The sequence below is a fragment of the Callospermophilus lateralis genome, chromosome 3 (genome assembly GCF_048772815.1).
Source record: "Callospermophilus lateralis isolate mCalLat2 chromosome 3, mCalLat2.hap1, whole genome shotgun sequence".
NCBI classification, from domain to species: domain Eukaryota; kingdom Metazoa; phylum Chordata; class Mammalia; order Rodentia; family Sciuridae; genus Callospermophilus; species Callospermophilus lateralis.
In genome coordinates this window covers 170,317,302-170,329,723 of record NC_135307.1, presented here as the reverse complement: position 1 = coordinate 170,329,723, position 12,422 = coordinate 170,317,302, and the positions used below count along the sequence as shown (strand labels likewise).

Genomic DNA, 12,422 nt, shown 5'->3' with positions numbered 1-12,422 from the left:
ACAAACAAACAAATAAAAAACCCCCCAAAACAAACAAAAAAACCCTACAACTAGTATACTTAAAAATTATAACACTTAAAAATTAATAGTTCTTTAACATAGTGTTCATTTCATATTCAAGTTTCTGAATTGTCTTATAATTTTTTTAAAATTTAGCTTGTTGAAATGAGGATCCAACTTAAATCACTAAATTAAAACCACTAAAACATGTTCTTTTTCTTAATTACAGGCTCCTTGCTTGTCATGTTTCCATTTATTTGCTAGACACTGTGTTGTATATCCTGTAGAGTTTCTTATAGTCCAGATTTTGATGGTTGTATCCCCATACTTTCAAATACATGTTGGTATCTCTCCTGACCTTCCTGCAAATTAATGCAGTCAGATTCACTTTAGGATTACAACAAGATTACTTCATAAGGTTGATTATTTTCCTTTATTTGAAAATTTCAAAGTAATAGACTGATTTCTTAGTATTGTCCAAAGATGACAGGTGGGTTCATGGGCATGTGTTATTGAATTTAAGGATTTAAAAATATTTGGTGTGTTGTACCAAGTCCTTTATAGTTCTTATTCTTATTAAATTTCAAGCATTTTCTATCTGTAGCCAGGGAGCATCCCTTCATGGTAGCTCTTGAATCTTTCTGACACTACATAGTCTTTCTCATACTGAAAATATTGTCCACATTTATTGTGAACATTTACTGATCCAGACACACATTGGGTTTTTCTCTAAAAAGTTCTGATGTGGACTGGCAGGGGAATGAATGTTTTTAATTACCACAGTCTAAGTCATAGTCCTAATCATTACTATTGTGTTGGTCATTTAAGAAGACCAGTTAAAGAAAAACTGTGTTTCTGTGTGTGTGAGCTCTTCCTTCTCTCAATAGATAAACTGCTACACACTTTACATACTTTTAAAAAAAAAAAATTTTTTTTATTAGTTGTTCAAAACATTACAATGATCTTGACGTATCATACATTTGCTTCAAATGGGGTACATACTTTTTTCTGCATGGCTTCCTCCCCGCATAACAGTTGGAGATAATGCTGTAGCAGTATACAGAAATCTTCCTCATTTCTTTTTACATCAGTGTAGTATTTCATCATGTTGATGCATCAGAGTTTAATACATTCCCAATAGATTTTGGAGTGTTGGAATCTTTTTCCTATTTTTTTAATGATGTAGTTAATTACCTCACATGTATTTTTGCTATTGAATCTTTGTGATAGACTTCTAGAATGTGATTTCAGATTCAGAAGGTTGATGTGTAGTTTTATTAGAAATTGCTAAATTACCTATCTGTGGGCTTGTGCTATTTTATAAGCCCAGCAGTGTGTGAGTGTGCCTGTTGCCCCATAGCTTCATCTTTCCATGTTTTGCTCAAGTTTTGAGGTCTTTTTCTTTGCCACTGTGATAGGTGAAAAATGTTACATAAGTGTGGGGTTTATTTTATTTTTTTTTTGTAGCAGGGATTGAACCAAGAGATGCTTGACCACTAAGTGACATCACCAACCTCCCAACCCCCGGCCCTTTTCTTTTGATTTTGAAATAGGCTCTCACTAAGTTTATTTATTTATTTTTTTAAAGAGAGAGTGAGACAGAGAGAGAGATATTTTTTTTTTTTAATATTTATTTTTTAGTTTTCGGCGGGTACAACATCTTTGTTTGTATGTGGTGCTAAGGATCGAACCCGGGCTGCATGCATGCCAGGCGAGCGCGCTACCGCTTGATCCACATTCCCAGCCCTCTCACTAAGTTTCTTAGGGCCTCAATAAGTTACCCAGGCTGGCCTTGAACTTATGACCATTTTGCCTCAGCCTCCTCTGGATCTGCTGAGATCACAGATGTGTGACATCACGCCCAGCTTATGAGCATTAATTTGTTTTTCTCTTTTGACTAAAGTTGAGCATCTTTTCATATGCTTAAAGACATATGCATGGCTTAAGTCCTCTCTATATAAAATTGTTTTTCTACCTTCTGCATTTTTAAGTCATATGGAGGTTTTTCCTCCTTTTAGGTTATGGAAAAGATTGCCTATTCTTTCTTCTAGAACTTATGTGATTTCTTCTTTTGGATGATTCTCTGATCCATTTGGAATTTATTCTAGTACATAGAGTGAGTAAGGGATTTAGTTTAACCTTTTTTTCATATGTTTAGTTATCTTGATACCATTTACTGAAAAGACCCACTAATTTAAGATTAATTTAATTACCCACTAATTTAATATTAATTTAAATATTTAAAAAAAATTTTTAGTTGTAGATGGACACAATATCTTTATTTTTATTTATTTATGTGGTGCTGAGGATCTAACCCAGGGCCTCATGCCTGAGAGGCAAGTGCTCTACCACTGAGCCACAACCCCAGCCCAAGATGTCACTTTTGCATGTACAAATTTCATGGGTGATTTTTGGAACTATTCTTGATGAGCAAAGGTCAGGATTAAAGGGTAGAATTTGGGAGGGAAGGGAATTATAATTTTAGAGACCTTGAAGTAATTTCTTAGAGGACTTTATTATATAAGATTTGTATGAATGTTGTCTACAAAGTATATCATGTATTTGTAAATAATTTTTCAGCAAATTCATTATCTCCCTTTTTTCTCTAGCACCATGTATGTGTTTGGTGGTTTCAACAGTCTCCTCCTCAGTGACATCCTGGTATTCACCTCGGAACAATGTGAAGCACATCAGAGTGAAGCTGCTTGTGTGGCAGCAGGACCTGGTGTCCGCTGTGTGTGGGACACAGGGTCGTCTCAATGCATCTCCTGGGAGTTGGCAACTGAAGAACAAGCAGAAAAGTTAAAATCAGAATGTTTTTCCAAAAGAAGTATGTTATTCTCTTCTTAGAATTTAATTAGAAATCTCATTTGATCAGTTATTAAGAAACAGTATATGTATACTTCTTATATTCACCTTATTGTCCATGCTAGTTTAGTAATAACTTGTGCAAAGCCCTTCTCGGAGTTTGAGAATTAGTTTGTAAATATCTTTACAACAGATGAGAACAGGTTGTGTGGCTCCTTGAAGCTGTCTGTGAATGATAGGGACAAAATCTTCTTGGCATGCCATACACTTTCTCCACCAGCTTCACGACCTGGCTACAGTTGGTCCAAGGCAGTGCTATCCAATGGAACTTGTTTTGATACTGGAAATATTGCATACGTGCCCTGTTCTAGTCTGGTAGCTACTTAGCCACATGGGAATATCAGACACTGGAAAGGTGGTTAGTGTGCCTGAGGAACTGAATTTTTAACATCCTGGTTACCATATTGGATTGTGGAGGTCTGACATTAAGGATGAGATTAGGAAGGCCAACCTAGAAAAGCCTATTGTAGATAGAGGAGTTGCCATCCTCACAACTATTTTCTAGCTCTTCTAGTTGGATAGAGCAGTGAGAACAAGACAGAGAGTTGCTGAGGATGAACAAAGATCCCCACTTCTAGAAGTTCCCCTCATGTTTTCTAAGCTATTTTCTTTACCCTTCCTATTTAGCTTCTAGTCCTTTTGCTCTGACATAGCACAAAACAGCTGAGTGCAGAGTGCACCTGTAATCCCAGCGGCTTGGGAGGCTGAGGCAAGAGGATCGTGAGTTCAAAGTCAGCCTCAGCAACTTAGAAGGCACTTAGTAACTCTGTCTCTAAATAAAATAAAATTTAAAAAAAGGCTGGGTATGTGATTCAGTGGTTAAGCTCCCCTGAGTTCAGTCCTCAGTACCAAAAAAAAAAAAAAAAAAAAAAGCACAGAACAACATGGTGTGAAGAAATGTGTTGAGAAAGTTCTTTCTAAGTAAGAAGAATGCCTCTGCAAAGTATTTGTTCACATAAGTTAAGTAGTTGACTGAATTCCATGGCTAGCAGGATGCAGTTACTGTGACCATTATGGTGGAGGGAGGCAGCTTTTATTCTCTGGGATGCTCCAAATTAATCTTGCAGGAACATAAATCCTTAGTAAGAACACTCAGGCAACCAAGTTCATTGATGGAGAACAGAATTACCAGAACACTCTGGGATTAGTCATTGTCTCCTGAAAAGGATAAAATCAGTGAAACAGTTATTTTTAATCAAATTTTTAAAAGTTCAAATTAAATGTGCAAGTGTACATGGAAAATAATGTTGAATTATCTTAGATGATTCAGTATGTGCCCATTTCCTGTCATCTCATGTGCAGTATCAACTCCCTGTTTCACTCCACTCTGTGCAGAGGTGATCATAATCCTTTGATGATGACAAGAGAAGGAAGAGCAACCTAAGGGGTATACTGCTGGGGCCTTTAAGAGGGTGGGCCATGGATCCTCCCATTTACTCTTTTTTTTTTTTTTTTTAAGGATTTTTTTAGTTGTAGATGGACACAACACCTTTATTTATTTACTTATTTATAATTTTTATGTGGTGCTGAGGATCAAACTCAGTGCCTCACACATGCTAGGCAAGTTCTCTACCACTGAGCCACCACCCGAATGCCCCTCCATTTACACTTTCTGGGTTTCACCATGTGCGGTGTCTAAGAGGTGGTTCAGCAGATGAGGCAGCATGGTGGTGCAGCTTCTCTTTTCTGGGGTCAACAGGAAGTGCACCAGGTCTGCAGTCACCCCAGGGTTCTGCAGCTTGCATTGTGGAAATCACATATATGTGTACAAAATGCAGCATGACTCAGTTCACACTTCCCTTGGGGTCCTGGCACTGCCTGCTGGCTGTGGTCAAAATGAGCTTTGGTGTTTGTAACTGGGAGGAATGGATTGGTCTCCTTTGTAACTTTCTTTGGCTCCTGGGCAGTTTCTGGTGTTTATTCTATTGCTAGTTGGTTTTTTCTTGGGGGAAAAAATATTCAAAGACTCAGTTCTATTATATGTTAGACTTGTTAAATTAACTTATCTTTGCTCTTCATTTCCTTTTTTCTTTTTTTTTTTTTTAAATGAAAATACTGTTTCTTCTCAGAGTGTCTCTCTAGGGCTTTTTAAACCTGAACATCCCAATATATTTTACTTTCAGCTTTACTGTTCATTTTACTTCCCAGCCATTGTTAGGATTTTCTTTGTTTAACCCATCTCAGATTGTGCTTAATAGAAGCTGTCACAGTTGACGAGTGTTTCTTCTCTTCGTAGCCCTTGACCATGACAGATGTGACCAGCACACGGATTGTTACAGCTGCACGGCCAACACCAATGACTGCCACTGGTGTAATGACCATTGTGTCCCTATGAACCACAGCTGCACAGAAGGCCAGGTCAGGGTCTAATTGTTAAGGATTTCAGGGGATAAAAATATCGAAATTGGGTTTAGGTGTAGGTTGAGTGTGTGGCCATAAATAGTGGTCCAAATTTTTTTTAAATGGGATGTAGACTTGGATTTTATTATAGTTCAAGTTTTCTTTTTGGAAGGGATGCTGTATACATTTGGTTCAACATTCTCAGTTGCCACGGGGCTTGTTTGTGGTGAGGGAGTACTAGTGCCTGAGGACAATTTTCCCTGGGTATGGTTGTGGCTAAGTACTAGATCTTTGGTCTGAGGCTTGTTAACAGCAAGCTCACTCCACCCATGTGAGATTGTTGGAGAAAGTTGGGATTTGAAGCAGGTGTGTAGTGTTCTCTAGTAGACCGAGCAAATGATAGACTTTTCCACAATTTCCTTGTCTTTTGTTATATCTTGGATCAGCATAAATTCAGTGTTCTTCATCCACCCCCCCACTTTTTTTTTTTTACTGAAAAAGTATTTCTTCAGAGTGTCTCTTTCTAGGGCTTCAAAATCACATATGATTTTGAATATTTAGATTATAATAAAGACTTATTAAATAAGATTAAGATGACCAAGCTTTTAAAGTTTATGTAAAAGACCTTTTTTTTGTCAGTTTATAAAATAGATTATTTTTGTCAGTTTACAAAATAGACTGTTCCATATTTCCATTTTACTGCTGAGAGGGTTGAGGCATGCTGTTTAAAAGAGTAGACTGCTTTCTTGCCAGGTAAAGGCATGTCTATGAACAGAACATTCTACTACAGTGTTTCCGATGCACTGCAACTTCATTAGTATCTTATTTATTTGCTTTCTTGGTTAGATATTATTGTGTTTAGTGTCCTGTTGGTCTTCAGCATGAGTTATCTCTATGGATATAAAACAAAAGCTTTTGTCCACTGTGTTCTAGATCTCCATTTCAAGGTATGAGAATTGTCCCAAGGATAACCCCATGTACTACTGTAACAAGAAGACCAGCTGTAGGAGTTGTGCCCTGGACCAGAACTGCCAGTGGGAGCCTCGGAATCAGGAGTGTATTGCTCTGCCTGGTAAGCCTTGCTAGGCACCTGGAGTATGAATCCAGAACCCTTAATCTTTTACAACCTGGGTTGAACTTAATTGGGGGGAGGACCTTATTCTATGTATGTGTCACATTTATTTGTTGTTTATTTAACTAAAATCCAATTTGTAAGTATGTACTCCTCTATTCTTTGAAATAAGTCAAACATTATCTGCTCTTCTGGAGAATGAAATGTTTCTGGGTTCATGTCAGTGAACCTGCTCCTTCCCTTGACACCCACCTGACTGTGATAACTGAGACAAGAAGTCTGTAGTCTCAGCTGCCAGATTTCTGGGCACTCTATGGAAGAGTGTTACTGAACATGGGGATTTGGTTGTTGGCACCTCTTGAGGGGCTTCTCTGAGCAGAGGGAGAGGCAGATTTCTGTGTTAGCAGCAACTCTGAGGTGACCGCCAGTCCTGAGTACCTGTTTATGGCATCCTGAGGTTTAAGGTGATGACTTTGGGGTGGCCAGCCAGACTGAACCCCTGATATATTTGCTCCAACTGGATGTCCAGGAAGGGGGAGTTCTGTGGCACTATGCAACATCTGAGGCATGAGCAGGCCACTTGAGGTGAACCAGGACCCTTTTGAATGTTCTTTGGAGTAATGCAGTTCATCTTTCAGAATGGGCTTCTTGTTCATTGTTCTGAGTCTCAGACATTCATGAATAGCAAAACCCCTGGGATCTTGCCAAAAGGCATGTTCTTGTATAGGCCTGGGGTGGGGTCCTAGAGTCTTCATTTTAACTTGTCCATTCCATGCTTCAAGGAGCAAGTCTGTGTGCTCTCAAATGATCTCTTTCCTGTGGTACCTCCCAATGATCTCAGTGGCTGTTTCTGCTAATGAACATTGTTCATGGTGTCTCCAGGGTACTTTGGTTCTGATGGTGTTGCTATTTCATTCACTGTTGAACCGGGAGTGTCCCCAGCTTCCATGCAGAAAATCTTAATGTGGGTTCAGCCTGATCACAAGGAACTGATTACAAAACTTGCCTTGTGTGGACTTTGGACTTTTCCTAAGATCTTACCCTCCTCATTTTTTGGTATGATTTGTGTGCTTGGGTATAACTTGTATCTGAAAAAGTACAGCATTTGAAGACTTTAGATTTATTCATTCCCAACTCATTTCCATGTTTGCAGTTCTGTACTCCACCTTTCTAATGTGCATATTCATCTGTCTGCTCTCCACATAGGAGTTAGTCTTATTTCTAATTATTCTTCTAAAAGCTCTGCCATCAATCTAGCATTTACACTAAATGGATTTTCCTCCAAGTGACTGGAGAGTTGACTTCAGAATATACTTCATGAGACCCAGTAGATAGGACTGACAAACTTATCTCTTGCATTCTGTGTCTGGAAGTGAATAATGTGTCTCTTGCCCTTGCCACATTCTTAATGAAGCACCTAGAATTCAATCTCAAGGATCATTTAGGTATTCAGGAACTTGAACTAGGAATACAGTAGTTTTGTGTAATTTCTAAAGCTGTTTTTTCTCTCCCCCTTTGTTAAAGAAAATATCTGTGGCGTTGGCTGGCATTTGGTTGGAAACTCGTGTTTGAAAATTACTACTGCCAAGGAGAATTATGACAATGCTAAACTGTACTGTAGGAACCACAATGCCTTCTTGGCTTCCCTTACAACCCAGAAGAAAGTGGAATTTGTCCTTAAGCAGCTGCAAATAATGCAGCCATCACAAAGCATGGTGAGTGAATCCTCAGAACCTAAGTGTCTGTTACCCACCTTTCTGCTGAGGGCATGACCACAGCTGGTGCATGGAAGGCTGTGGGTGACGGATGTGCTGGGAAGAGGAGAAATGCCAGGATGCGTGGCGTAGTAGATATGGCGCTACACTGTCAGTCTCTTCCTTTTTTTTTCTTTTAATATTTTTTTTAGTTGTAGACAGACACAATACCTTTATTTTATTTATTTATGTATTTTTATATGGTGCTGAGGATCAAACATGTGCCTCACACATGCTAGGCAAACGCTCTACCAAGTGAGCTATAACCCCAGCTGAAGTCTTGTCCTTAAATGCCTTTAACCTTGAAACCTTTTTAATACTTCATACATTTTCTTAGTCATATTTATTATAACATGAAAAATGATATATGAGATGTATAGTAATGTGTGTATTTGTGCACATACTCTGGTGACATCACTGGATGATCCCTGCTTGTTTTACCTCTATAATTTCTGCTGTGGTAGGGAGCGAGGGGTCACAGCTAATTAGGCATCATATTTAGACATTATTTCCTTTAGATTTAAGATATTATTCAGAACATGTTGTCACTACCACCAAGAAATATACATCTGTTTGGGTCTCTCTAGACCTGGCAGCCCAACAAGAGAGGGCATCTTCTTTTGAAGGGTTTCTGAGATCAGCAAGGCTCACGTTCTATTCCTGTCCATCCAAGCTATTAGATGATTGGATGACTTTTAGTTGTTGTTCCACAATCACATTTTGCCATTTTTAGTCCAAAGTGCAGGCCCTGTGATTATACCTTCACTTAAGCAGATATTCAGAGAACAAAGCTCTTTCAGCTAGGTAGACTGTGGTAGGGAGAAGTGTGTGGGTGATATTCTCTTGTTAAGCAGTGAGGAACTCAGGGCACCACTTCACTGGGTGAAACTGGCTTTATCTAATGTGAATTAAAATATGGAATGTGGCCTGGGTCCTGGCTCTGTGTATCACATAAAAGGGCATTCTGAGATAGGGAGGGAAGAGGTGCCCTGTGTTTCATTCTCTCTCAGTACTTTTTTTCCAGTGAAACTTTGTTATGGTGTGGACTCTCAGATATTGGCAGCACATGCTTAATATGCCTACCTCAGGGACCACATTTGGTATGTTATGATATTTGTAACATGTTGGTATGTTATGATAGCTTTTTCTAATTTTATAATCTCCATCAGAGATTGTCTATGTTGGTTCTGTTCTTCTCTTCCCCAGATGTTGGCCTCTCCTAGCATTCTGTCCTTGACTGTCAGCAGCCTTACCTATCTATGGTCATTCACTCCCTCAAGAAAAGGGAGGCTCACAACTTTGCCCATAGTGCTGGTTCTCTACTGGTGACTCTTAAGTCCACCTCTGTGTGAGACAATTGGTGTAGAAAGTTCCTATCATCCCAGCTGGGCACAGATGTACCTCAGTTCCCTTTCCTCTCTTCTTTAGGTGTTACAGCCCTACCAGGTTCTGGGTGGTCTAGTCTGCTATGATAGCTTTAATTAAACAGAACCCCACACTCTTGAGATAAGACAAACAGATGAGACAACTAAAGTGTAATGTGTTCCCCATAGTCTTATCTCCAGATGTGGCTCAGTCTGTAGAGCCCATGTATGAAAAAGCAAGATAGGGTAGAGGCTGTCTGGTAGAGCTGGGAGGAGATAATCCTGAAGGTGGGAAGGAGTGAAGTGGAAAGGGAAGAAGGACGGGCTCCCTGTATGTTAGTACCCTCTCATACAAGGTGTAGAGGTTGAGGGAATGGCTCACTGAGCGAGCTGCGGGTTAGTTTGTTTGGCTGGGGCAGGTTGGATGGGAGGAAGATGCTATAGCTGGGCTTCAAGAAGGGCCCACAGCCAAATCAGAGATACCTTGTCTACAATGCTAATGGCTCTGCATTTTATCAGGAAAGCAAAAAGACATTATTAAAAGACTTGTAAAATATATTAGTTATAATTTTGTTTGTTTTTAAAGGAAAATTAGAAAATACTAATAAAAGAATGTAAGAAAACAAATATCATTTGTTAATACCACTAAAAACTCTTAGAATTTATTTATTTCAGGTCTTTTAATAGGCATGCATATTTTTCCTTCTCAAAAATGAAAATACATTGTACATGTTTTTTTCAACTGTCAAAATTAAGACTACCTTTCATTTCTGGGTTAGACATTATAAATTGATTAAAAACATTTTTTTTAAGTGCAATGGCAAGGAAATTTTAGGGAGTAGGGGATGAAAACCATCCAAGGTGTTCATTGCTCTTATTCTTTATAAAATCCATTGCTAAGTGGAGAAATAGAATAAAAAATACAGTAAACACCCACACCCACACCCCTCCTCCACAGAGTATTATGATTCAGCCTTAAAAAAGAAGAAAATACTGTCATTTGCAACCACATGGATAGACTAAGAATGAAATAAGCTGGGACAAAAAGACAAATACATGACTTTGCTTATGTGTAGAATTTATAAATGTCTAACTCAGGGAAGCAGAGAGTACACTGGTGGTTTTCAGGGCCTTGGGAGGTGCGGTGAGAAATGGGAACATGCTGATCAAATTATTCAAAGTTTAGTTACATAAGATGTTCTAGAGATCTAATGTATGCTATGGTGATAGTAGTTAATAATGGCGTATGTGTACTAAATATTTCTTAAGGACATAGTTTTTACATGTTCTCATCACATACATGTACATACAGTCATACAAAGGTAAATATGAGAGATAATGGATGTCAATTAGTTGATAGTATCAACCATCTCACAATGTATACAATTATAAAAGCATCACACAAACTTTGGATTGTTCAGAGGGGAGTGGGAGTTCATGGTGGAGTGGTGGGGATGGGAAGGACTGTAGAATGAGACAGACATTATTACATATGTGTATAATTATACTACTGGTGTGACTGTACCGTGTACACTCAGAGGAATGAGAAGTTGTGCTCCATTTGTGTACAATGTGTCAAAATGCATTCTGCTGTCATGTAAACTAATTAGAACAAATTAAAATTTTTTTAAAAAATATTTTTTAGTTGTTGATGTACCTTTATTCTTTATTGTTTTATATGTGGTGTTGAGGATTGAACCCAGTGCCTCACACATGCTAGGCAAGTGTTCTGTTATTGACCCACAACCCCAGACCTCCAAAATTTAAAAAATAAAATAAAAGCATCATACAGGCTTAGCTCCTTTTCTAAGGATGGATACATTATCAATATTTTATGAATGTTGGTGAAATGACTTCATGTGTGAATGGCACTTAAGCCAGTTTAGGATAACCATCTCTTCGTAGGACTTGATGCAGAGTATAAAAATTTTGGTACTCAGTTATTACTTTGTTATGGATCTCTGTGAAAATTTTGATATTTCTTTTCTCTAAGCTATAAATTTGTCCTTTATAAAATGGCCATATTGAAGTGGTGATCTATCCCAATGGCCGAGTTTAGAGTATAGGAAGGCTTTCCTGTACCTGTGAATATACCTAACTTAGTGGGTTTTATCAAGTAGCCTGTTTGGTCAAAACATTGATTGTTTTCATAATTATGTCTCTTTTGCCCACAGTCCAAGCTCACCTTAACCCCATGGGTTGGCCTTCGGAAGATCAATGTCTCCTACTGGTGCTGGGAAGATATGTCTCCATTTACAAATAGTTTACTACAGTGGATGCCATCTGAGCCTAGCGATGCTGGGTTCTGTGGAATCTTATCAGAACCCACTGTTCGGGGATTAAAGGCTGCAACCTGCATCAACCCCCTCAATGGCAGCATCTGTGAACGGCCTGGTAAGGACACTGGTGATAGGCTCCAGGAAATTTCAGAAAGGAGGCAGGTTAAGTATTGACATGCATAAAATGATCTTGAAAACAGATGGAGAGCTAATTTCAGGCATATTTCAAGCAATACCTAGAATTTTAAAAGCAGAAGGAAATAGTCTGTGGCTCTACGTTGAGCCACATGCAAAGCCAAAAATAAAATGTTACACAAAGAACCTAATATTCTGACTAGCATTGAGATTGATTGGTTTGTTGAGCACAAAAAATGTTTAGAATTGCTCTGAAGGGCAAATATCTTGGTGGCAGAAAAATGCTGTGGAAGGAAAATAAAAACCAAAGATGAGAAAAGCAAGCAAGTCACCATAAGACAGTATTCAGGAAGCTAGTGTCAGTGGGGAGGAAAATGAGGAGAGGTCTGTGACAGGAGACAGAAGCCAGTTAGAACCATGTAAGAGCTGTGGCTGAGTACTGAACCATCAAATGTTTTGAGCAGTTTCTCAGTTTGCATGTTTCTGGGGGCTAAGTTTAGGCTCCATGGTGGCAGATACAGCCTCTGCAGCACACAGATGGGGGCTTAACAGTAATAGGTAGAGTTGTTGGTGATTTAGTTAAATCCTGTTCAGTTTTTGGAAGGTACTG

At 38.7% G+C, this 12,422-nt stretch overlaps 1 protein-coding gene across 2 annotated transcripts in view; it reads left to right on the top strand.

Annotated features, from left to right (window-relative positions):
* Window positions 1-12,422, top strand: part of LOC143395726 (attractin) — a 146,332-nt gene that overhangs the window by 78,004 nt on the left and 55,906 nt on the right. For both annotated transcript variants that reach the window (XM_076851591.2, XM_076851590.2), the window contains exons 12-16: window positions 2,610-2,830; window positions 5,105-5,226; window positions 6,142-6,280; window positions 7,805-7,995; window positions 11,573-11,792. In XM_076851591.2, the coding sequence (XP_076707706.2) occupies window positions 2,610-2,830; window positions 5,105-5,226; window positions 6,142-6,280; window positions 7,805-7,995; window positions 11,573-11,792 (893 nt within the window). The remainder of the gene's footprint in view (window positions 1-2,609; window positions 2,831-5,104; window positions 5,227-6,141; window positions 6,281-7,804; window positions 7,996-11,572; window positions 11,793-12,422) is intronic.